General features: G+C 39.7%; 1 protein-coding gene across 1 annotated transcript; it reads left to right on the plus strand.

Annotated features, from left to right (window-relative positions):
- Positions 1-27,765, plus strand: LOC144036444 (heterogeneous nuclear ribonucleoprotein L-like). The gene is made up of 14 exons (XM_077547106.1): positions 1-124; positions 589-707; positions 6,045-6,282; positions 6,635-6,720; positions 6,998-7,094; positions 7,178-7,250; positions 14,828-14,863; positions 15,080-15,148; positions 15,228-15,475; positions 18,032-18,153; positions 18,257-18,458; positions 26,138-26,195; positions 26,992-27,087; positions 27,175-27,765. Exons 1-14 carry the CDS (start codon positions 41-43, stop codon positions 27,234-27,236), a joined length of 1,590 nt encoding a protein of 529 aa, XP_077403232.1. The 5' UTR covers positions 1-40; the 3' UTR covers positions 27,237-27,765.
- The last annotated feature ends 116 nt before the right edge of the window (positions 27,766-27,881 follow it).

The following is a 27,881-nucleotide window of genomic DNA, read 5'->3' on the forward strand; positions in this document are numbered from 1 at the left end:
CATGAATGCAACATGAGCCTGGCACAAGGGGCAGGACAACATGGCTGCCGCTGCGGGCCGTTTCTACGGAGAAGGAGGCAGAGCAACAAAAAGGCAGAAAACTGAAGACGGGGGGATGACAACGGTTAGACGTGCCTTCTTGTCGCAATAATTAATCGTTAATGCAATTGTTGTTATATTAAAATTTAGCTTTGGATACCTAGACATCGCTACCTAAGACCTTCTTACGCTACAGTAGACAAGAAGCTATCCATTAGCAAACACATTTGTCCATACGCTAGTTAGCATTTTTTGTACTAATCTGTCTCCTGAGGAATTTAGGTGATTTGGTGGACCAGTCGTCAGAATTAAAAGATTGTTAAAGCTCTAAAATACAAAATCAATCATTTGTTTATCGGTTTGACGTCCCAGTGACTGTTAATAATTGCTAATATTTAGTGCTAAGCTCAATGCAATTTGCATTTAAGATACCACATTTGGGCCCAGTTTTACATGCTATGTGAGTTGGTGGAGGCGAATTCATTTCCCACATTCCTTTGCACATCATTTATGAGCCGTCTAGCGTCACTGTGATGATATTGTTTTCAGGAGAGCTACGATGATCCCCATAAACCTTTACCCTCGCCGGTGGTGCACATCAGGGGTTTGGTTGATGGTATTGTGGAGACTGACTTGGTGGAAGCCTTACAAGAGTTTGGGACAGTCAGGTATGAATCCCCTGGAAGAGTTGTGAAGTAGATTTTTTACAAGTATTTCTTATTGAACATTCCTTTTGTAACTTCTTGAAACGCTGGTTTCCACGACCGTTTTGACAGAAGCCATTTGAAAAATAAATCATGTTGGGTTAAAATTAAATAATTTTTACTTAAGTATTACAAACCTGATGTACACACTGCAAATTTGTGGCTTACTGTATTCAATTCAGCATTAAAGCTGTTAGCGAGTTGATTATTTTGAACCCAGAAAAAAACATTGACCAATGCCAAGGATGAGTAGATGGGTAATCAGTTTACGTACAGAAATCCTCAACATTAATCCAGCCCATTTGATTGAAAAATCCTGTGTGGAGTGATGCAGTTCCACTCCCAATCCACTAAAACATTGAAAATGATTTATTTTTTATTCCGTTTTAGTGGCAATGGGTTGTAGTTTCAATTAAATGCCATTATGAGATTTATACTATGCTTAGAAGGTAACGCCCCTATTCCACTGAGTTGCGAGCGTTGCCGAATGTTGCGAAACGTAAATTCCACAAGGTTTGGAATTGGTTGGAATATGTTGCATTTGTGTTCGGAGTTATTCGTAATTGTCGCCATTATCACAAGGAATCCATTGTTTCACCAACATGCGCATTTGCTCGTGATCCCGTCGTGATTCATCGTAATTTGTCATAAATGTGTTGGCAAAGTTCTTTCCGAGGTCCCATTCATAAATTCACTCTGACGCCCATATACTACGGTGAGAGTGTGTTTGTTTTCAGGCGGAAATGCGCTGCTTGGAGATGTGCGTCTCTGCCTGCAATCGCACACGCATTGAAATCATATTTCAAAAACGAAGTGTTTGTGTTGTTCCAAGTGTTCAATGTGCCCCAGCCCACCACGGGTAGTGCTGACCGTCAAGCATGCAGATGTTGCCGCGCGGGTATATATAGGCTCTATCAATGGCATCTGACTCCCTAAACAAAAAAGGCTTAAGCCAATTAAGTGTCAAAATGATGTACGCTGTCATATTGGACATTTTTTGTGCAGAGCGTTCTCGCTATAATGTGGTGCGCACATGGGCCCTGTTCATTTTGGATTTATTTCCTGGACTGTATTGTGCTATAAAAAATGCCAATGGCGTATCGGCATAATTTAGATAGCACTCCTACCCACTCAGGTTTCATATATTCTTCATTTGAGAAAGAAAGAAAGAAAAAAAACAGTCACAGGTGACACGCAGCAACCGGTCCATTTTGGTGGCATTATGAATGAAAAGCGTGTAGCCGCAAGATGGCACAAGCTAGTGTCTTCTTGTGCCGGTCCCAAGCCCGGATAAATACAGAGGGTTGTGTCAGGAAGGGCATCCGACGTAAAAACGTTGGCCATATCAAACATGTGAATCAAATATATGACTTCCATACCGGATCGGTCGAGGCCCGGGTTAACAACGACCGCCATTGGTGCTGTTGACCTTCAGGGTGCCGGTGGAAATTGGACTACTGTTGGTCGAAGAAGGAGAGGAGGAAGGTGTGTTCGTAGGAAGAAAGAGAAGAGGAACACCATGAGTCTAGGACTGAGTAGGGACTTTGAATGTTGCAACGATGATGGGAAAAGGTAGAGAGCTGTTTGACATGATGCAGAGGAGGAAGGTGGATACACTATGTGTTCAGGAGACCAGGTGGAAAGGTAGCAAAGCTAGAAGTTTAGGAGCAGGGTACAAGTTGTTCTATCACGGTGTAGATAGGAGGACAAATGGAGTAGGAAATATCGTGAAGGAGGAGTTTGTTAGGAACGTCCTGGAGTTAAAAAATGTCAAAGTGATGAGCCTGAAGCTAGGAATCGAAGGTGTGATGATCAACTTTTAGTTGGACCTTGATGAAATAATGCCGAGTATCCCTAGAAGTGAGAGAGTTGTCATTGGTGCAGACTTCAATGGACACGTTGGTGCAGGAAACCGAGGTGATGAAGAGGTGATGGGCAAGTTTGGTATCCAGGAGAGGAACGCAGAAGGACAGATCGTGGTTGACTTTGCAAAAAGAATGGAAATGGCTGTCGTGAATACTTTCTTCCAGAAGAGGCAGGAATATAGGGTGACCTACAAGAGTGGAGGTAGGCGTACACAGGTAGACTACATCTTGTGTAGACGGTGTAATCTGCAGGAGATCAGCGACTGCAAAATAGTGGTAGGTGAGAGTGTAGCCAGACGGCATAGGATGGTAGTGTGTAGGAAGATTCTGTCGGTGAGGAAGACAAAGATGGCAAAGGCAGAGCAGAGGACGAAATTGTGGAAGCTGAAAAAGGAAGAGTGTTGTATGAATTTAAGGAAGGAGTTGGTCAGGCTTCCAGATGACTGGACAACTACAGCAAATTTGATCAGGAAGACAGGTAGGACAGTCTTTGGTGTGTCAACTGGAAGAAAAAGGGATAAGGAGACTTGGTGGTGGAATGAAGCGGTGCAGAAGTGGATCCAGAGAGGGAGGTTAGCTAAGAAGAAGTGGGACACTGAGAGGACTGAAGAAAGTAGAAAGGAGTACAGAGAAATGCAGTGTAAGGAGAAAGTAGAAGTGGCAAAGGCCAAACAAGGGGCTTACGATGACTTGTATGCTAGGTTGGACAGTAAGGAGGGAGAGACTGATCTATACAGGTTGGGAAGGACGTGCAACAGGTTAGGGTAATAAAGGATAGGGATGGAAGTGTGTTGGCAAATGCCAGCAGTGTGATGGGAAGAGTACTTTGAAGAGTTGATGAATGAGGAAAATGAGAAATAACGTCTGGAGTCGCAGAGAAGTATGTTCAAGTAGTGCAGGACATGTATGAGGACTGTAAGACAGTGGTGAGGTGTGCTGTAGGTGTGACGGAGGAGTTCAAAGTGGAGGTGGGACTACATCAGGGATCAGCTCTGAGCCCCTTCTTGTTCCCTATGGTAATGGACAGGATGACAGACGAGGTTAGACAGGAATCTCCATGCACTATGATGTTTGCAGATGACATAGTGAGAGCAGGGAACAGTTGGAGGAGAAGCTAGAGGTGTGGAGGTTTGAGGTTGAAAGGAGGGGAATGAAGGTTAGCTGTAGCAAGACGGAGTATCTGTGTGTGAATGGGAGGGACCCAAGTGGAAAAGTGAGGTTACACGGAGAAGAGACCAAGAAGGTGGAGGAGTTTAAGTATTTAGGGTCAACAGTCCAGAGCAATGGAGACTGTGGAAAAGAAGTGAAGAAGCGTGTGCAGGCAGGCTGGAACGGGTGGAGAAAAGTCTCAGGTGTGATGTGTGATAAAAGAGTTTTAGCTCAAATGAAATTAAAGTTTTTAAAACTGTGGTGAGACCAGCGATGTTGTTTGCTTTGGAGACAGTGCCACTGAGGAAAAGACAGGAGGCAGAACTGGAGATAAAGTCAGAGAGGCAAGACTTGAGATAATTTGGACATATCCAGAGGAGAGATAGTGAGTATATTGGCAGAAGGATGCAGAGTTTTCAAATGCCAGGCAGGAGGTCTAAAGGAAGACCAAAGAGGAGGTTTATGGATGTAGTTAAAGAGGACATGAAGGTAGTTGGTGTGAAAGCAGAGGATGCAGAGGACAGGGTTAAATGAAGGCAACTGATTCGCTATTGTGACCCCTGAAGGGAAAAGCCGAAAGGACAAGAAGATGAACGAAAAGCGTGACTGATAGTCACCAAATTTATGTCTACATGTGCGGATGATAATCTGAAAATAAATATTAGAACTAAATTCGCAGTTTTATTATTATTATTATTGTTGTTGTTCACGTCGTGATGACTCCCAGCCGCTATAGACACAAAACAAAAACACGATTGATTGTCACCAAAATGTATGAGTGTATGTGCAGACGTGATAATCATAGTCTGGAAATATTAGAATGGGACTCGCAACATTTTTGATAATACTGTATTTGAAAGTGTTCATTATTATTATTATTATTATTATTATTCTATGAATGTGCGGCAGCGCTTCCATCTTAAATATTATCCAAATTGTTGCAAGCTTCATTCTGATATGTTTAGACAATGATTAACATATGCTTGCACTTGTACTCATAAATTTGGAGGACAATCAGTCATTGTTTTCATTCATAATACCACCGTAAGGGCTGGTTGCGCATGGCTGTGTCGCATTCTGCCGCAGTCACGTCTACAAATGTCTCCCCCCCCCCCCTTTTTTTCTCCAAGGAAAAGTATGAAAAACCTGACAGAGTAATATCAATATTAGGGCAATATACTTTGATGACACCATACTCGTTTTTACAGCACAAAATTAGCCAGGAAATAATTCAAAATTAACAAGGAGTTGCTTGCACGCAAACGCGTCACTGCGATCACTGACTGGACCTCTAATAAAAAAGGAAACGAAAAATAATAATAATTTAAATCTTTTTTGTGGGTCAATTTGACTCAAATTTTAGGTTAATTCGCGCGTTGTCTCAAATGACGCTTTTACATCGCAAACACATCGCAGATATGTCTCAAAATGAACGACAACCTCATATTTTGCGAATTCAACATTCAAAGCGTTCGGCAATGTTCACAGTTCAGTGGGGTGTAGGGGCTTAAGTCTATGACTGATAGGTATGCATTTAAATTTAGTGTACTGTATGTTGACACGAGAACAAATTTAGTTTATGTTCAAAGTACATTTAAAGGGGTGGCATGGATCAGTGGTAGAGTGGTTGTCTTGCAACCCCGAGGTTGTGGGTTTGGTCCCATGAGAAGTACCCTTGAGTAAGATACTGAACACCCAGTTGCCCTTGATGCTGCGTCATCAGTAGGTGAATGAGTAGTAGAATGTAATGCACTTTGAGGACCATGTAAGGTGGAAAAGCGCTATATAAATGAATTACCATTTACCATATTATTTGTCAAAATGATCCCCACTCACAGTCTGAAACACAGCTAACACTAGTTTGCATTCCAATCCAATACTTAATTGCTTACACTTTTCGTATTGTCTTAGGAATGCAAGCATGAAAATCCCTCACCTTTCAGCGAAATTTGCCGTTTTGAAACCATAATAGGTGCATATTTTTTTAATGCATATAAAAAGGAGTCAGTTACAGTTTATATTAAATATTTTTACTTTACATACTAATTATCAACCTCAACCCCAAATCCCTGTTGATTTAACTCAAGTTTTGTTTTGTTTTTTATTATTTATGCTGACTGCCGTGGTAGTCTTTTGGTTTAGATTTGAAAAACAAACGTGGCTTTATTTTTGGTTAAGGTTAGTGCAATTTCCAAATATCAACAATATCAACCCCATTTATTATGGATTTTCAGCTTGTTTTATTTTGTAGTTTCTTACTGATAAGGATTGTTTTTCCCATCCATAGTTCTGTGGTAATGATGCCCAAGAAGCGCCAGGCCTTGGTGGAGTTTGAGGACATGAATGCATCCTGCAATGCTGTTACATATGCAGCTGAGAACCAGGTTTACATTGCAGGTCACCCTGCCTTCATCAACTATTCCACTAGCCAAAAGATCTCTCGTCCAGGAGACTCAGATGACACGCGGAGTGTGAACAATGTGTTGCTACTCACCATCATAAACCCCATCTACCCCATAACCACGGTACGCTAAACATGAAACCAGTGTAATGTGAGTGGTTGTGTTTGAATATGTTTGCAGACCAAATTGAAAATACAGCAGTACTCTGATAATTTCTTCATATACGTTTTGTTGTCACAGTCAAAAAAAAAACTTGCATTTTGTATCATTACTTAATAAATAATGTAATTTAACCTCTTTAGATCATGTGACTTGTAATACAGTATATGATTTTCGAACCATTAAAAAGAAATATTTGCGTTTTTGAAGACATGCATATTGTTCAATCTGTGGCCCTCTGGGATATATTTAGAGTGCTTATGTGTGCATGCTGGAGTGTTGTTGTTGGTTAAATGATTCAAATGTTCTTCTACAGGATGTGTTGTACACCATATGTAACAACTGTGGTCCTGTACAGCGGATCGTCATCTTCAGAAAGAATGGTGTTCAGGCCATGGTTGAATATCCTTTTTGTCTTTATGCAATTTTTTTATATACGTTTTTGTAGTCATTTGCTTGAATGTCTCATTGATTTGTTTTGTTTTTTTATTCATACTGGTTGCTGCACTAAAGGGCTATTATTATAAGAAAGACATATACACCGTATTACATGTTAATAACCTGTCACCTCCTGTATGTGCAAAATTGTTTTGTCTTTGTAGTAAACATTGTCTCAAGTTATCTGCAGTGACTACCAACCTTTCAAATGGTGAAATGTCGCCTTAGCTTAAGTTGTCACATTTGACTCAGTCCAAAGTGCCCAGAGGGCCAAAGCCTCGCTCAATGGGGCAGACATCTATTCTGGTTGCTGCACACTGAAGATTGAATATGCCAAGGTATGTGTAAGACAGGCCATGTCATCATTTGTACAAGTGCAAATATTTACTGTTGGGTTTTTGTTTTGTAACAAAATTCACAGCCAGCACGCCTAAATGTCTTCAAGAATGACCAGGATACGTGGGACTACACAAACCCTAACATGAGTGGCCAAGGTAGGTTTGTCCCCATTCCTTCCCCTTTCTATTTCCTCTTTACCTTTCATGCCACTAGTATTAGATGTTAGGTTTCTCTACTGTGGGAATATTGCCTTTGATTACTATTGATTTCCTCCACTCACTCACTGACTTCCCCACCAATCTTGTCAATTTTATTGTTCCAAGGCATTATTCCCTAATCATAATTTTATGCATTTTCTTGCTACACAGCAGGCACACAGTGAGGGCATGAGGAGTAATCTCATTGACAGCCATTATTTTGTTCAATGCATGAGTGTATACCAGTGCACTCTAGTCACAGTACCACGCACATGTATACCATTTACCACGTAGGTCCACATTCCCTCAAGAGCATGACACAGCTGCACAGCGAATAATCTCTGCCTTTCCCAGTCCAGTAAATACTTGCAAGTGTGATCACTTCTAGTATTCTATCAAACATATTGGAGATTTTATTAATTCTTTAATGTAACTCAGCATTTAAGAGTCCCATGAAATGGATTCTGATGTCAGTATTTTATACCTAGTTTATAAGTCAAGTATTTACGCCTGATGTTTTCATTCAACATCCATTTTATATTATAAAATATGGTGAGACGACCGCTGCACTGACCTATAGTACTGTCACAGAACATGCTTTACCCCTACCAATTTTACGAACATCAAAGTATTTTGTTCTTATGACCACATTGGCATGAAATAAATAGTGAATGTAGTTCATCTATACAGTAATTTGAAAAAATAAAGTAGCAGCCATTATGGCGAGGGGTTGTGATTGTCATGTTGCATAGCAATAGCTTTTTTTAAAGCCTTAATAAACATTCTAATCAATACTGTTACATTACTTGAATGAAGGATTATTGATCAAGTGAGCGCATTCTTTGCATTACCTAAATTAAACTACCTTAAACAGATTTGATTTACAGTATTGCCATTACAGGCTTAAGAACTTAGTTTTTGAATTATCCAATGCTTAAGTCAGGTACAGAATAATTATGTGAATTAAAGCTACAGTAGGCTAAAATATGAGGGTCATTTAATAAATAAGGTGCATTTTTCTGTATAATGACTTCTATACAGATAGAAGCTTACTTTGTTTTTTTCCCCAACATAGTCTCCCAGCACTGTCACACACTTTTTCCATCTGTGCACAAACTTCCGTATTCCCTCAGCGTAAAAATCTTTGGAATGATGTCTCAGCCAGTCGCTCACAACACTTTTGACTTTGTCACTTTCAAACTTCTTTTAACAATTAAGCCCACTTGTAGACATTTTTTTTGCCTGAAACGTGGCACCATACACAGTTGACATTCTTCTATGAGTTTTAACTGGTTTGCACCTTTCAGCAACCAAAAACTTGATAACTGACCGCTGTTCAACCCTGGAGCATGCTTCTTGGTCGGCCATCTTTGTTAATTGCCAAAACTCTCAAATTAAATAAAATCCATGTGAAAAAGAAGTAAAACATAAATATGAAAAAAAGTAAGCTTCTCTCTGTTTTAGAAGTCCTTATACTGAAAATTCACCTTATTTATTGAATGACCCTTGTAGTTTTTTTGTTTTGTTTTGTTTTTGTTCTAACTGCACCAGTTTATAGTAAAACTGAAAATTAAGAAGTTGACTTCTTTTTTTTTTTTTTCTTCTTTTTTTTTACTGGAATCTTTGTTTTAACATACTGGGCACACTGTTCAAATATATGCCGTGGTGTCAGTTACTGCATTTTCCACACTATAAAGCGCATCGGCCTATGAGCCGTGCCGCCGAGAAGGATTGCTACCGGAGAGCGGTCAGTGGCCCACCGGGAGAAAGGCAGCGGTGGTGGGGTGCGTGGCCAGCGCATTGTGCGGCGCGGGGATTGTGCTGGCGAAAGCGGTGCGGCGGCCAGGCGATACCGTCCACCATCCTGCTGCCCCTTCCCTCGCCCCGCCGCACCCGCCCCCGCGCAAATAAGTCTAAACTCTTGGTCCAGGCCAGGCCCGCTTTCACGTCCGTGACGGGCCTCGGAACCCTTCCGTTGTGCATGTTGGCCGCAGGTCACAGTGCATGGAAAAAGTAGTGGCTTATAGTCCGGAAAATACGATATTTAAAGGGGAACTGTAGGTCTTTTCTTTACAATTGCATGTTCAATATGCACCCACTAGTTTAAACTCTCAATTCTGATTAATTTTACATTTGTGGATTAATAATTAAGAAGATTAATCCATCCGTTTTCATCAATCTCAAGGCACTGCCATATTGTGCTGTACTGCCTGCCCTCTGTTGTCAACTGAAGTTGATGTCAAAATGTTCTCAGGCTCACATTGCAAACATCACAGCTCACCTGTTTTCTATGTCAGGTCATGTGATGTTCACAATGCCAGCCTGAGGGTATGATGACATCAATTTCAGTCAACAGGAGAGGGCGGTACAGGACAAAATGGCAGCACCCTAAAAGTAATGAAATTGATGGATTCATCTGCTTAATTCTTACTACACAGTATTATTCAGAACACCGTGTTAAGATAAGTGAGGACACATTGAATATAGGATTGCAAAGAAAATATTTACCTCGAATTGTTCCACTTTAAAGGAAAACCTGACTCATTAACCTTTTTCAGTAGTAAAATATATTTTGTCTATAATTAATGTAATGTCATTATTTTTCATGAGCAATTAATACATTGAACTCTTTTACTGCCAAACGTTATCCAAAAAACAACCCCTACAGTGCCATCAGATTTCGAGCATTTTCACTCAACTTTCAAAGCAAACAGAATATTGTGTGCTACATAAACATGGTGGATACAATATGAAAGATTGGATTCCATTCTTTCATTAGGAAAAAAATGTAGGTTTGTATCTTATTCCGTTCTTTAGTAATCACAATTTGAAAATAGGTAATTTGAGTGACATCAAGCAAAAATTGAAAAAATAAGGAGAAAACAAGCATTTAGTGAAAAGATACATTTTCTGCACAACAGTCACTTTGACACTAATATTTTTTTGTTTAGTGACGTTCTGTGAATTAGATTTAATCTGACAAAGGCTTTGATCATTCACGTCATCTTTGAAAACGTTTTATTTCCTAAGATCCGCCATGTTTTCATGTAATTTGATACCTGGGATCCCATTGGAAAAAAGAGAGAGTGCTGCCATCTGCTGGCCATAGTTAGTGGGTGTTTTTGGATTTTCCAAACCCATTCACAAATCAGTGCTGCACAAGACGTTGCACTGCCCATTGAGAAACAACACCCCCCTGTTGACGTGAATTGAAGTTATTGACGGTATTGACTTTTTGCACATGGGAACGCCCCCTCAGGGACGCTGGACGGCAAAAGAACCACTTGCGAGGTTAGTAGATAAATGTTCATACATTTTACTAGTAAACGTACACTCTAACAAAGATTGTAACAGAGGTGTCAAATTACGTGTTTCAAATCACATTAACAAGCCAGATAGTTACCGTCCACTCCAATTCTACGTACACACAGCTTAGTTTTGAAATGTACCTTCCTCAAAACTATTAAGTGCATTTGACTGTTTAATAATGGGGGATTTCGTCTTTGTGCTTGGAGTTTTTCACTCTGGAGCCGGAGAGTCATCTTCATGTAATTATTGCATAGCTTGCCACTACGATAATTATTTGTTCCATGCTAGCAAACATAGTAACATAACATAATCACAGTGTTTCAATATAGAACGGAACTATGTTAAAAAAAAAGTCAGTTAGCATGACAAACAAATTTTACCTTTCCATTACGAGGTATATTGTCCCCCAGTGTGAGTGTAGCATCTTGTCCCAGAGACCCAGCCAGCGACAAGGTTTTAAATCAGCCCCTGTGCAGGAGGAGAGACGGCATTGACTACATTATGATATAGGTCGTGCGCTGTAAATTCTGGCAAAGTCGGCGATTTGATTAATTTTGTAAAAACAGCAGGCGACAGAAGGTAAGGGGCTGTTTTCAAACTAGCAATCTCCAACTTAAATATCTCGCTCTATGAGTCCCGACTAAATGTGCAACTTCGACTGACAGGCGAACTTCAGTTGAAGTTGTAGATTCTATGGCTCGATGGGCAAAAATAACTTTTTATTTGTGAAATGACAGTCGCTAAGTTACTAAGGCTATGTTCACACTACAGGGCTTGATGCCCATTTTAGATTTTTTGTTAAATCCGATCTTTTTATGTACTGTTCACATTACAAAAACAAACGCGACATCTAATGTGAACGCAACGCGCGCGATGCAACTCGCATGCGCAAAGCGCACGTCGAGTGACGTACACCTAAAACAAAGTCATGTTGCAGTGTTCACGGAAATAACCCGACTCGCAACGTTTTAAGCAAGCGACTTTTATCGTTGTCGTGTGCAAATTTAGCTGTGCCAACGTACGCTACAGATTGGTGGACTCTTTTCTCGGCTGTGTTAGGAGTTCGATTCATGTGTCTTGTCTGCATACACTATGCAAATTCAGCTGTGCGAACGCCCGCGCTCCTGGTTGGTGGACTGTTTCCACGCTTGCTCTTGGTTGGCTGCTGTTCTCTGCTTTCTTGTGCGTCAGTTTTGAATGTGCTGTTAACAAACTGAAATCCGTCTGACTTATTTTTTCATCTCATGTCGCCAGAGTAATGAGGTTGGAAGAAATGATATAAATATTTGGGGGAAATTAGGAGACACTCCTCGACCTCCTCATTTCATTGAGAAGTCTACCGAAATGACGTTGCGTCATCGCCGTACGTGATGAACCGTCTGGAGGGCTGAATTTCTACTATCGCCACACATGTCAACATTATGCTTCATGTTTCAAGTGTGATTAAATTAAAGACAAATAAAAATTTAACACTGTTACTCAAAACAGCTTTGTATATATTCACAGACGTGTCAGTAGTCTCCCTTCCAAGCACTCTCTTCTGCCCGCGCAGAGCGCATATCGAGCTTTTGATGACGTATGAATCGGATGCATGCGGATGAGCATTCGCAGTGCAGACGCATCGCATACATACCCGATTTATATCCACATAAGAAAGAGGCCCAGGTAGAGTGTGAAAAATCTGAATTGTACTGTTCACACTGCATGAAAAAATCAGATACTTGTGAAAAAAATCGGAATTGAGCTGCTGTGTGAACGCAGCCTTAGTTGCTCAGTTGCTCTTGGTCACGTCCACTTCCATTCAACAATCACTTCCTTCCGCCGTCCGTCGGTGCAAATGGTCAATATAGTGGGCGTGTCCTAATGTCAATTTATGTTTTTGGTGGTAAAAGAGTTAAAAACTCATTTTGCCACTTGCTGTCAACTGAAGATGACATCACCTGCTCAGGAAACGGGTAACGACTAATCATGGCTCATTTGGCTGACCAAACCCAGAAAACAGGTGAGCCGTGATTGGTTGTTACCTATTTAATTCCTATGTCATCTTCAGTCCACAGCAAGTGTTTTTAAAGGTATTAATTTTACATTAAAAATAATGAACTTGCATTAATCCTGAACAAGATATTAACTTTTACTGCTGAAAAGGGTTAAATCGGTCAAGTATCCTTTTAAGGTAGGTAATATATTGTTCCTTTTTAGTCGGTAGTACTCTGTACACTTCCAAAACTGATTACAACTAAGCAAGTTTGGCTGGGAAAAATCAAAAGGAACTTGACAGACACTATGTTTGGTGTCCAGAAGTTTTATGTTCTATTTCTGCTGCCCTTTAAACCAGAGGTACCCCTCGTATTGTGGCCGTGCAAACCCATATACAGGCTTACTGCATTTTCAAAGCAGACACATGCTGCCAAAGACACAACAACCTCTACAGCAACAATACAACAGCACCCAAAGCCATAAATCATGTAAATCTACTCTTTGGGATACATTGGACACAGTGGGACAACAAACACTGGAACACAACCTCAACGCAGTACTTCCTCAGTTCGACACCTCTATCTCCACTACAAGGGACTGACAAGGGGATCCACAGAAATATCCAAAGACCACCACGCAAACACCTCCTATACCCAACATAGTCCCATCTTGATATGTTAAGCATCCACCACCACCTGTTTACCAGTACAGCACACCTTCAGATCCTTGAGGAGCAACCACTTTTGACAGTACATTGATGGTCTGGGCAGGTTGTTTTCGGCTGCACTTTCTAGGCCTCGGGCTCTTGGGCTATTCCTTCTGTAACACTACTACAGGGATCCAGAGAGGAGTTTTCAAACACTCACCTGACAAGGGAACAGATGACACAAAAGAGACCCTTCTCTTGTCGAAACAATAATACAGCACGCTGCCACCTTCCTGTGCCAACACATGACACTACAACAAGCTGAATATCCACGCCTGCATACAGTGCGGAACTGCCATCACAGCACATCATCATGCACTAGATGCCTCTTCGCTTTTTCTACAAGTGGCCAACCGCCATTAAACCAAATCAAAGAAAGCCATTTTACATGAGAAGAAATATCCACAGGGGGGGTTGAGTCATGAAGACACAAGCATGAAACATTGATCAAGCATACGAGTACAGAAACAGATTACAAATCCTCTTCAAAGCGCTACATTTTTGGACTGGTATTCTGTTTTTCCCTTTACCTTCCTACCCGTTTCCCTTCTATCTGTGCTGTTCTGTTGTTTCATTTTCTTTTCTTTTTTTTGCACTGGCCCACAATGATGCCTAACACCTCCCGTGTGATGCAGGTTTGGCTCAGTGTGTCTGTGGACAGACAGCCCACTCTCAAATGATGCACTAATCCTGCTTTGTGGTCAGCACGGTAAGGTGGAAATGCTTGTCATCCCAACTTTGAAAAAAAAAAATGAAATGGCAGAAAGCAAAAACCAAGCTTGGATGTGTGGTTGTACTTATCTTTGGTGGTGGGGATGCAAAGAAAGAAGACATGAAGAAAAAAAATGGAGAATGAGTTGAGCTTGGAGGGTAGCATCCTTGCTGAAGACTATCCCCTACCTACCCACTGTGTCCAATACTTCATGTATGGTGCTGTAAGTACTGCTAAATGACAAATTGATGTAATGGTTAAAATCTGACAGCTACTGTGGACCAGAATCAAACTTGCTGTTTACTCAAATTGGTGTACCAAAATAATAGCTGATAGCAGTAATAGCGTAGAAGTAGCCATTAATTAAATGATTACTTATGACAAACTGGTATAATTGTCATTATAATTGTGAAACTGTCATGTGGAGACTTTATTTTGTGCCTACAACATATTTTAATAAATGTATGCCGTAGTTCTGGTTGGATAGGTAATGTGCGGAATAATAATTGTGGCACAAAAAGTGTTAACCCGGTACTTTTTGACAAATAGAGATCAAATATTTTTTAGAACAAATTTGAAGTGCAAATGATGTGCTCTTTTGTGGTTAGAGTAAACAACATAATGATTATAGTACGTGTCAGACAACTACTGCATACTGGAATTTTGTTTTATCATATGAAATGTTTTATGTAAACTGTTGCGTACCAATAATTTCATTTTGTTGTCATTATTAATTGTCAATGCTGTAGAGTAATGTTAAGGCAATGTTGTCAAATGCATGTTTTTTGCAGTTGTAACTTTTTTTTGCCATGTGTATGTGTACCTGCACAGATGCTGATGGTGAAGGCAATTGGAACAATTCACAAGGTGTGTTTGTGTTTATACTAGGATGGCAGTTATGAACAAATCTCCATTATGTCATTAATTGGGTTACAAAATCATACCTTAAGTCAGTGGTTAAGATGCAAGCTCCTTCTGTTGCATGTCAGTCACCTAGCTCCATAACACAAAGCCACCACTGTAATTTTCCAGCATGATATCTTGTTTAGAAGCTCTTAAATTGGCTTTTTTGACTGTACGTAGATCCTAATGCAAACCCAAACAAGCGTCAGAGGCAGCCTGCTCTTCTTGGGGACCACCCACCTGATTATGGTATGAACCCAAAAACTATTTAAATCTGATAAAAAACTTAGGAATACTGCTAATGTTGATTTCCCCCCTTACTATAAAGTTGGCCCTCAAGGAGGCTATCATGGCTACAATGATGACAGCTACGGACCTCCTTCCCACCGCATAGGGCCAGGTATGGCCGGACGTGGTCGTGGTAATCAACGCTATGGCGCTGGCTATGGACCGCCGCCCCCAGAGTACGGCCCTCACGCTGACTCGCCCGTACTTATGGTATATGGTCTTGAGCCCTCAAAGATCAATGCTGACAAGGTCTTCAATATCTTCTGCCTCTATGGTAATGTGGAGAGGGTGAGTAATATAACAGTACTCCTCTTACTAATCCCTTGTAAGGAAAGTGTCTAATTTGGGGGTTTTAGCTTTTTATTAATATCAAATATAAGGCATATGAAAAAAATCACTGAGTGAGCTGAAATTGCACCCAATTGTCCAAAACATGTTGAAGTTCAAATGGCACTGTTCAAAATTTCAAAATTATTATTGTCATTATTATATGTGGGAGACAAATTTTTAGTGTATACTTGCGTAAAATTATTGCCCATTGACTCCCATTATAAATCACAATTTTTCAGTTTTTTTTTGATGCACTGTACACCTGAGGTGTTATAGTGCATTTCCCGCGATTACCCAATTTGTCCCTTCACTGGGGCATCAACTAAACGTAGGATTTTTTTAAATGTTATTTTAGAGTCACAAAAGCCTTAATACACCAGATGCCGCGAGAGCGAATTATCATTTTTGGTTGAGCTACCTATGTCCCCATTATTACACCAAAACAAGAAAGCATACTCAGGCCTGTGAGCCTTTGCAGACGCATTAACAGTGACGTGCACACGTGTATGTATGTTTGCTGAGTGTATGTGCGCACGTGCGTGAATATTCCAATATATATACAGATGATAATTGTGGGGCTGGGTGATATAAACGGTATATTCAATATAAGGTATACATTTTGCCGAAGGTAGAGATTGTGACTCTACCGTCTTACCACGTTAGCGCATGTTGGTGACATTGCATTAGGGCTTTCCCAACTAGCACGTCGGCGCGCACAATATATACCGTTGATACCAGTGTCACCGCCCTCCCCCCGGCACATGTTAACGTTGAGTGTCGACACGTGCATACTGTCAGTTGTAAATAAGTGTGCATAGCAGAAAAGAAAGGAGAACAGGAACAGCAGAAATTGGACGTGACATCTGTTTACTTAGGAAGTTGTAGTCAAACAAACTGCAGTATGCATGACATACTAACGCGGTGACAGAAGCTTAATTTCTAAATAAATCCCACGTTAACAAGTTGTGTGAGATAAATGCATTGAGGCGCATTTTACGGACGCTACCAGCAGCAAGCTAACCACGCAGTGCTAAAGTTCCCCAAAATCCCTACTGTGGTTCTGACGTCACTTACCAAAATCTATGGGGGTAGATTCAGAGAGGAAAATGGTGTGCTGCAAAAGCACAGTTTAAATTTTAAGTAAAAAAAAAAAAAAAAAGTTGATTATATAAAAATGAAAACCAGTTGGTTGTTCATTATTATGTGCAAATGTGTTTTTTGTCTTCTAGTAGTTCTTTGACCAATCAAGAATATATATTTCTATCCAAATACCTATTATTCGCTAGAATTTTCAATAGGATATCTGAATACAAAAATATTTGATAATATTCATTTTTAGTTAGTTTTGTGGCATGCACCAGAGTTTCTCCACCACGTCAACCTATCAATTCTAGCTAGCCTGCACACCGCAAGCCATACTGCATATGCATAATTTTGATTTGAGATTTGCACAATAAATGTTATCCAAAGTAAATTTATTCTTTCATTGTTTAAAAAAAAAGTCAATTTAGCTTCTATAAAAGACTATGTAAAGCAGTAAGCAAATTATTTATTTTAAAAAAGCAACACTTAATTCTTTACCCTGATATATACCATTAAGGGATGCAGTTTATACTGTGATATGAATTTTGGGCCATATCGCCCAGCCCTATACTTGTGCCTTTTGGACAATATTGCTTTTATTGTCCATAGAGGGCAATAAAAACAAATAAATAAAAACTATATATGGTTGGACAGGTCTGATGCCACTGAACATTTTGAGTTGTCGCAAGTAAAAAAATATTCAGAAATGACTTAGATATCGCGTTTCTAATAGTGAGCCAAATGTTGGCTCATTTTACCTATGTGTTGTGAAAAATAATGTACATTACTAATAGTAGTAATGACAAGTTTGCTCCATATTAATTATTTGATTGTTACTAACTATGAGATTCATTTTACAAAAAACCTTTCTAGTTCAATGCATTTTGTAGAAACTTTATTTGTACGTACGCCGCCATTGTTGTTTACGTCGCAACGCATTCTGCGTAGTGACGAATAATGGGCGCTTGCTCTCTGACGAGCAAAGCCAAACGGGTATGCAGAAAACTAGGTAAGCCTCCATTACTTTCCGAAAGGGACGACCAAAGTCTCTTGAACCCGTCTGGTCAATGATGAGAGCACGGCGTGGAGCGTGACTTTCCCGATCGCATGTTGTTTCTTTAAGAATGTAACGAAGGCCTACCTAGCTTTCTTTATACCCGTTCGGCTTTATTCGGCAGAGAGCTAACGGCCATTATACGTCACTACGCAGAATGCGTTCTTACCTAAACAATGGCAGCATACATACAAATAAAGTTTCTACAAAATGTATGAACTGGAAATGATTTTTCAATAATGAATCTCATAGTTAAGTTAGTAACAACCAAATAAACCATATGGAGCAAACTTGTCATTACAGTCAGGGTTCCTTTGCATTTGACTGAAAATAAGTCATTGGTTTGTGTTGTCAACAGCATACGCTTTTTCCTGCAGGTTAAGTTCATGAAGAGCAAACCTGGAGCCGCAATGGTGGAGATGGGTGACTGTTATTCTGTGGACAGGGCCATCTCTCATCTTAACAACAACTTCCTTTTTGGACAAAAACTCAATGTCTGGTAGGGGCAGTAGTCTTGAAAATGCTATTGTCTTAAAAAAAAGAAAATGAAGTCATTACTATGCTCAATATCCAGATACACACTTCTTGTCTTTGCTTGGTAGTGTGTCCAAGCAGCAGGCTATAGTGCCAGGACAGAGCTACCAGTTAGAAGACAACAGCAGTAGCTTCAAAGACTTCCACGGTTCTCGCAACAACCGCTTCACCTCACCAGAGCAGGCAGCCAAGAACCGGATCCAGCACCCCACCAATGTCTTACATTTTTTTAACGCACAGCCTGACATCTCTGAAGAGATCTTCAACCAGGTTAGAAAAGCCATTGATCTGATCAAATGCTAGGTTTTTGTGATAATAAAAAAAAAAGGTGAGACCAAGAAATAATTTTAAAACTTTTACAGGGCAAATTAAATAACATATTAATTGGTTGCATAAACGTGCACACCCTCAAACTAAGATGTTGCTGCATCACTTTTACAGCCATCACTCAGTCTTCTTGGGTTTGAGTGTTTCATGGGCATATCCTGGACATGGCAATATTTGCCCACTCTTTGCAAAAATGTTCCAAATGTGGAAGATTGCGAGAGCATCTCCTGTGCACAGATGTTTGATTGGATTCAGGTCTGCACTCTGGCTGGGCCATTCTAAAACCTGACCTCTGATGAAACCATTCGTTTGTTGATTCGGGTATAGTCTTGCACCAGGACCAATACTGCATCGTGAATTGAAGCTGACAAAAATGGCACAATACCATAACTTCCAAGTAGTGGTACTTGAGGGGAACAATAATAAATACTGCAAAAGTGCTTGAATTGTGCTAAACCGGGCTGGCGTGCAGTGCGTCCGGTAGTGTCTGACACACGACAGGTTCGATTCTTCTTATGTAAATAAATAAATATCCGAGTCTTGATGTGTAATTTGTAGAGCTGTTCACGAATGGGTGGTAATTCGGGCATTCAATGGGCGTGGGCAAATTAACACTCAAATTATAATTCACGGACTCTGATCAAATTGTGTGACGTCACAGGAACCGACATTTCTTTATACGGTACTGTTTAGCAGGGGTGCATTTTGACAGTTTGACAATAATGGATATCAAATTAGAGGTGCTCGTAAAGCGAGCCACATTGAACTACCATCTGTTATGTTGTCAGAGAATGTGTTTTCCAACCGGTCACCGAAGTGCACATGAACTTGATTGGCGCTTATGATGGTGAGTGATCCACTCTTTACTCTAGTGGCTGCCATGTTTAACTCTTTCACTGCCATTGACGTTTATAGACGTCAAGTAAAAACCTACGGAGCACTGCCAATGACGTCTAAAGACGTCATCCAATTTTTTTTAATTTTTTTTTTTGAAACGGGTGCGGGCAAGGCTTCCGGAGCTGTGGTGAAAGTTTGCAGCAGGTCTGTTGTGCCTAATGTCTATTTTTGGCCCCTAGAGGGCAGCGATGACTCTCTTTTGACAAGATCGGGTGGGCGTCAGTAGAGGCGGAGCTAGAGCGTCGAGCAGGAGATGAGAATGGAAGACAAAGGAAAAATGGCGGCCGGTCGCGAGGAGCTCACGCCCGAGACGTTTTTTTTCAAAGACCAAAAGCATCGCTGAAAGAGCACATTGTTGACGACGATGATCATCATCGATGATGAAGATGAGGGTGGTGACTCCGTGGTTGGGAAGCATTGACGCGGCAGTAGAAGACGTTAGATGGAGCTAGATGGAGGAGGGAACGGGCAATGGCAAGCGTTTGCAAGCAGCTCTACACTTACAAGACGAAAGGCATCGACCAACGCTAAAATAGTACATTGATGACGACGATGATCATCATCGATGATGATGAAGGTGAATCCGAGCTTGAAGGCGAAATTGGAACCGCTGACGCGGCGGCTATGACGGTGTCGTAACGCGGAGCACAACACAGCACGCACAGGCGGACGTTCGATCGGACGACGGAGAGTGCCCCGAGTCCAATGCATATTCATCGGAAGAAGTGTGTACAGTCTGCTACTTGCTTTTTATTCCCCGGAAAAAAAGGCCGTCAAGAAAGTGTAATGTTTGCACGCAAAACGGACCAATGCGAAAGTGAAAGTAAACTGTTGTGCGAGTCCTGGCGTCTCCTTGCACGCAGGAGAGCGTTACAAAAGGAAAAACTGTATTTGAAACATCCACATAATTGTAAGTAGTACCACAGTTGCACACATTTGTAAATAGTTTGCGAAATTGTTTTGTCAAATTGTTACACTGTTGAATGGAAAATGTATTTTGCAATCAAAAAACAGTTTTTCATTGTTGGTGAAAGCGTTTTACAGAAGTAAAGCACTATTTAGGTGTTTGTGGCATCATTCATGGACAAAAAGAAGTGTACAATTCACTAGAGTGCATACATCGTTTCACAAAAAGCTCTTTTTCTCCGTTTTTTGTTTCAAAACAGAGAATTTCGGTGAAAGTAACCATTTTCTATTGTTGATTACTGAAGAACGGAATAAGGTAGAAACAAACTTTTTTTTTCTGATGAAAGCTGAGAGTCCAATCTTTCATTTGGTAGTATGTGTGTTTCCATAGTCCAAACACAACATTTTCTGTGGACGTTGAAAGATAACTCAAAATGCTTAAATCGGCTGGCAGTGGGGACAACCCGTTTCTGAAAACGTCTGGCAGTGAAAGAGTTAACAGGGAGTCCCGCGATGGTCTATGTTAAAGTCCCGGACCCGGTTTTTCAATTCTCGGTTTTTTTAACCACTGTTTAACCCCTAACCGCTGGTTAAATTCTTAACCCGCCGTTAAGTAACCGACCGTTAAGTAACCGACCATTAAGTAACCAACCGTTAAGTATGCGTTGTTCAAAATATGGTTAGTCACGTTGTTAGTTAACAGCACCGTCAAAGTTAACAGTGCCGTTTACGGCGCTGGTTAGCACAGATATATCCCACAATTCCTCTTTTTGTTTACTTCCGGGTCGGGGAAAGAAATGGATACTATCCAAATAACCAACCAAACAAACGTTATTCAATCAGTGGTGGCAATTTAGGAGTTTTTGTGAAATAATTTTTTATTTTTTTATTTTATTTAATTCTTAAATATAATTTAAAAAAATTCTACTGTGTTTTCAGTCAATATTGTTATATTTTTGTATTTTTGCCAATATTTTTTATAGCATAGAATATTGCTTAATATTGGTTTTGTTTGATTTTGTTTCTCATATTTTTGTACGTTTTTTTTTGTCTAAGGTATTGTAATTTTTGTGTAATATTTTGATAGAATTGTTTTTAATTATTTGTCTTGTTTTTGTATTTACAATTTTACGTACTTCTAATATGTGTGTATTTTTCATCTAATTTATAATTATTAATAATATTTGTGATTACTGTTTTAAATTAAAATTAATTAAAATAGTAATTATTATATTAAATTTAAATATTTTTTTACATGAATTATTAGCCGCTGTTCACAGTGTTGTCTGATTGTTGACGTGAAAGCAAACAAGAAACATCACAGGTAACCTCTTTGAAATCACCTCCCACTAAATGTTAGGCAAGCCCCTCTGTCAAATTTTAGAACTCATCTTAAAAAACACATTTTTATTCTTTCCCTTTTGACTCATCATGAGACTTGGCATTGCATTACTGCTAAGCGTTAGTGTGTGCGAAACTCTTTCAGAATAATCACCAAAGTCAAAGTCAAGCCCTCGATATGCTCTCTTTTTCTTGCGCTCAAGGAGCATCAGGAAGGCAACATTAGCCACGAACGCAGTTAACCACACTGTTAAAGTTAGCGGCGGTCCTTATGTGTGTTAACTCTAACAGCAAGTTAACAGCCAGTTAAAGTTAACAGAGTTTTGAACAACAAGATAACAGTGCCGTTAAAGTTAACGGTCGGTTAAATCGACTTAACCAGTGGTTAAAGATACAACCATGTTTTGAACAACCCGGCCCCGATTGTAAAATGGCATGTGACTTGTATCATCACACGTCTGATGTTGGTAACAAAATAATCTGTGTCAAATTCCCTAAAGAAATAAAATAGTTTTTATGAATTTGAGCCTAACACACTCAAGATGTTTCAACATAAGATGTTAGCAACATAGAGCAAGACTCCTCCAAGTAGCATGCAGGCTAAACCATCCAGCACTACATTTTTAAGCCATCAAAGTGTGCAATAACCAATCCAGATTCTGTCGTCCCAGTTGGCCACAATGCACTTAACAGACGAAAATGAGTTTGCAACCGTGGACGCTGGCTGTCGAACTCGCTTAGCATTAGCTAGCAAGAACAAAGCTACAATAAGTGAGTACAGGCGCTCCCCTACTTACGAACGAGTTACGTTCCGAGCGATCGTGAATTTGTTCGTAAGTTGCTTCAGCGCTATATTTTGTATTATAATTTATGTTTAAAGCCTATATAAGTATATTGAAGGTTTATATAAGTATGTTTAAGGCTTGTATAAGTAATCTGTATTGGTTTGTACTGAAAAAAACATTTAATAAAATGAAGAGAATACGTACAGTACTGTACTGTACTATGTATGTTAGAGAGAGAGAGCGAGAGACACACACAGTATGTGCATGTACGTAATAAGATAAATAAAATGAAGTTTAACTTACTTTTGGAAGATGTACTCGATGCTTAACTCTTTCACTGCCAGACGTTTTCAGAAACGGGTTGTCCCCACTGCCAGCCGATTTAAGCATTTTGAGTGATCTTTCAAGGTCCACAGAAAATGTTGTGTTTGGACTATGGAAACACACATACTACCAAATGAAAGATTGGACTCTCAGCTTTCATCAGAAAAAAAAAGTTTGTTTCTACCTTATTCCGTTCTTCAGTAATCAACAATAGAAAATGGTTACTTTCACCGAAATTCTCTCTTTTGAAACAAAAAACGGAGAAAAAGAGCTTTTTGTGAAACGATGTTATTTCATGCACTCCAGTGAATTGTACACTTCTTTTTGTCCATGAATGATGCCACAAACACCTAAATAGTGCTTTACTTCTGTAAAACGCTTTCACCAACAATGAAAAAGTGTTTTTTGATTGCAAAATACGTTTATTTCCATTCAACAGTGTAACAATTTGACAAAACAATTTCGCAAACTATTTACAAATGTGTGCAACTGTGGTACTACTTACAATTATGTGGATGTTTCAAATACAGTTTTTCCTTTTGTAACGCTCTCCTGCGTGCAAGGAGACGCCAGGACTCGCACAACAGTTTACTTTCACTTTCACATTGGTCCGTTTTGCGTGCAAACGTTACACTTTCTTGACGGCCTTTTTTTCCGGGGAATAAAAAGCAAGTAGCAGACTGTACACACTTCCTCCGATGAATATGCATTGGACTCGGGGCACTCTCCGTCGTCCGATCGAACGTCCGCCTGTGCGTGCTCGGTTGTGTTCCGCGTTACGACACCGTCATAGCCGCCGCATCAGCGGTTCCAATTTCGCCGTCAAGCTCGGATTCACCTTCATCATCATCGAGGATGATCATCGTCGTCATCAATGTACTATTTTAGCGTTGGTCGATGCCTTTCGTCTTGTAAGTGTAGAGCTGCTTGCAAACGCTCGCCATTGCCCGTTCCCTCCTCCATCTAGCTCCATCTAACGTCTTCTACTGCCGCGTCAATGCTTCTCAACCACGGAGTCACCACCCTCATCTTCATCATCGATGATGATCATCGTCGTCAACAATGTGCTCTTTCAGCGATGCTTTTGGTCTTTGAAAAAAAAAACGTCTCGGGCGTGAGCTCCTCGCGACCGGCCGCCATTTTTCCTTTGTCTTCCATTCTCATCTCCTGCTCGACGCTCTAGCTCCGCCTCTACTGACGCCACCCGATCTTGTCAAAAGAGAGTCATCGCTGCCCTCTAGGGGCCAAAAATAGTCATTAGGCACAACAGACAGACTGGAAACTTTCACCAGACATGCGGAAGGGTTTCCTCTACCCGTTTCAAAAAAAAAAAAAAAAAATCATTGGATGACGTCTTTTGACGTCATTGGCAGTGATCCGTAGGTTTTTACTTGACGTCTTTAAACGTCAGTGGCAGTGAAAGAGTTAAGGAGATGATGGAGGAAGAGGAGGATTTTATATCATGAGAGGGTCTTCGTCGTCGCTGGAATGTGCTTTAAAAGTTACTTCCTCCTTCATGGGGACAGGCGTTTCTTCCTCTTCCTCCTCGACACGTTGCTGAGCCTCCAATGCTGGGTGAGCTCTCACAGCGCCAAGCGTCGGTATTAGCGGCGGAAAGAAGCACTACTCGGAAAAAGGCGCGCATACAAAATCTAATTTACAGCATCTCTTTCCGAACATTTTTCAACATGCTGTACGCGCAGACATGTTCGTATGTACCGTTGTTCGTAACTCGAATGTTCGTAAGTAGGAGAGCGTCTGTACTCACGGTGTGGATGGATTAAAAGTGGACCAAACTAAAGACAAAATATCATCAGGGTGATGGCGCGGAACCTGGAGCATAGATTAAGTTATTTGAAAAAACTTTCCATGGGGTCGGGTTTATGCTGCAACAACTCAATATGCTTGAATGAAACAAGTGAATATGTGTCAGGCTAACTAACGTATGATGATGTTGCGCTGTTGAAGTACTCAATTTACCATTAAATATTGTGATCAAATTGGATTAAATCATTCCTTTGACACCACGGCGATGTAATTTTTAAATGAAATATTAGGTATGTTGCTAGCTATTTTTCTAACGCAGAAGTAAAAACGCCCGGTTCACTAAAACCCCGCCTCTCCCTGTGTGGTTGCCGTGCCCCTGTCGTCCTAAGCTGTCTGATGCGCAAACCGCCCACAAAACTCTGGAGCGCTGCGTTTGAGCACTCCTCTGCCACGCAAGACTGGCCAGCCCTTGCAGTACAACTGTGTCTTTTTTACATGTGGAAATTGGATAGATGTTCAATTCTTCAATAAACATTTGAAACAAAACGACTCCTTGCCACAAGAAATGGTGGGGGAGGAGAGAAAGAAAGAAAGGAAAAAAAAAACCTGAGTGGGACACAAACACCTTATGCTCACCTGGTGAGCGCGCTAACCACCTCACAATTCGTTCAGTTAGGTTCAACAGCGCAGAAATTTTACTTGTAGATATTAATCATATGGAGAAAATTTATCATTACAGTCGGGGGTTCTTTTTAAAACACAGAAACTAGCTTAAAACACAATCATATTTATTGTGCGTGTAAAAGCATGTGGATCACTCATGATTTTTTGTGCCATGCAACAGGTAGATGCTTGTACCTAAATAATTGTCTTATCGTTTTTAATATACTCAACTTTTGTGGTTCATCTATAATACGGAGATGATCATAAAAAGAGTAAACACTGACCAGACTTGCTTTCTCACGAAATATGAGGTGCATTCAAAGACAGTAGGACATTTCAAACTCAGATGAAAACACTTCATAATTGCATTAAAAGTTAACTTAAAGCAGAGATGGCAAATCCAGGTCCAGAAAGTAAAGACCTTGCCACAGTTTGGCTTTAGCCCTAGGTGCTAGCTAGCTAACGCCCATGGTGCTCGTTTACCTACTAGGGAGCTAGCTAAAGCGAAAGCCAAACTGTGGCAGGGTTTTTACTTTCTGTACCTGGATTTGCCACCTCTGACTTCAAATATCTAAACAATGTGGGCTTTCTTACACGATAAAAGCTGATGTATAAGAAAAATGATGGGCGTGAAGTCACTTTGGTGTTTTACTACTACAGTACTTACTTCACTTGTGCAACCACTTGCCCTCTAACCCCCCCCCCCCCCCCCCACACACACACACACACACACACACATACACGCACACACAATTAAGCAGCACAGGTCATAGATTGTATTAATAGTGTAAACTTTTAAAATGTTTAACTTGGGCTATTGTTTTTTTTTCACAAAATTATGGAATTCGAACAAAGGTGTGTATCATTTTTATATCGTCTGTAGCAAAAGTTCTTAGTATTGTAATTGTGTAATGTAATAAAGTTGTTTTCCCCTTCTAGGTTTGCGATGAATTGGGAGTTAAGAGCCCATCAAATGTGAAACTTTTCACTGGGAAGAGTGAGTATTTTATTGGATTTTTTCTGTTTACAATTCCGCAAACAAATATTTCATCCCGTACAGACACAAAGAAGAGTGAGTAATTGGTATGAGTATAAGATGTTTTGGACATTTCTGGCATTTGTGTTCATAAATAACATTTTGCGGCAACTGGTCATGCCTCTCATCCAAAATCTAATTTTAATACTGTACAAAACTCAACATATTTATATTGAGGAATTATTTTTTTATTTTATTTTCCTGAATATAGTGTTATATAATGTAAATGAGTGAACCAAAGGACAGTATATTATTTAATGTTTTTATGTTTGCCGGTGTTGGATTGGACATCTATGTCCACATTAAGTCAATTTAATATTTTTACCACAAACCAATACTATTGGTGATTCCCCTGTTGTTTTTACAAATTAATGAACTTAGTGTTGAAAATAGGTTGCTCTAATGAACGATGAACTGTTGAATAACTCAAAAAACATGCTATTTGTTGTTTAGTTTCCTGAAATATAATTGTACTGGAGATACAGTACTCCACTGCGACAAATCATTGTACATTCTTGAAACGCATGACGCCATTATGAGGTCATATACACACAAAGGTCTGGAACCAAACAATCGCCAATACTAAGCATTGTACATTCTAAAATAAATAAATAAAAACACACACACACTGTGATTTATTTTAGTTATGTATGTATGTATATATATATATATATATATATATATATATATATATATATATATATATATATATATATATATATATAATTAAAAAAATAATAATTACCTACTCAAACAGGCGAGCGAAGTTCATCAGGTTTGCTTGAGTGGGAATCCATTAATGATGCCATGGAAGCCCTGGCAATGATGAACCATCACCAGATGAAAAACCCCAGTAAGTATTTACACAGATTGCATTGCAAATCATCGTTTTAACTTTCAAAATGTATGTGTACAATGTTTTTGCCTTTTCTTTTTCTAGGTGGGCCCTACCCGTACACTCTGAAGTTGTGTTTCTCAACCACCCATAATACCAGCAGCTAAATAGTACCGCTTCAATATCACATTTTATTTCTTTGCATAAATAAACTATAATGTAGTTCTGTTCTTATGACCTGTTCAAATGTTCACTCACTATTGACACAAATAGAATTGTTGTGCTTTACTATATTATTTAAGTGATTATAGTATTTCTTCTTTTCAGTGTATTAATATCAATTCCCCAATCGGAAATATTTAAATAATAAACCCAGCCTTTTTTTTTAAATAGAGGGATTTTCACTTAGAAAATAAACATGCATTATGTATAAGTATTTATTGGCAAGCTGTGTTTATGAGCAAATTGCAGTTTTCAGATTTTTATTTGTAGTTCAGTTGGGTACCTCCTGTACAAATGATCACTTATCTAGTAGTTATGTCATGTTAACACTAAGAATAAATAAAGCATCTGGAAACGCTGCAGAAGTTCAGTTTTGCAACTGTGACTTAATGGGAAAGCATCCAAGTCTAAACAATACAGTGCACTATACATAATGCATTAAATAAACGTGAAATACAGATTTTTAACATTGTGTTTCAATGTTTTAAATGTGCTTGAATTCTGTATAGCAAAATGATGTGCTTGACAATGTTACACATTTATTCTGTTTTTCGGTTTGCCGCGGGAAATTAATTCATTTCTGATTATTT

The sequence above is a fragment of the Vanacampus margaritifer genome, chromosome 16 (genome assembly GCF_051991255.1).
Source record: "Vanacampus margaritifer isolate UIUO_Vmar chromosome 16, RoL_Vmar_1.0, whole genome shotgun sequence".
NCBI classification, from domain to species: domain Eukaryota; kingdom Metazoa; phylum Chordata; class Actinopteri; order Syngnathiformes; family Syngnathidae; genus Vanacampus; species Vanacampus margaritifer.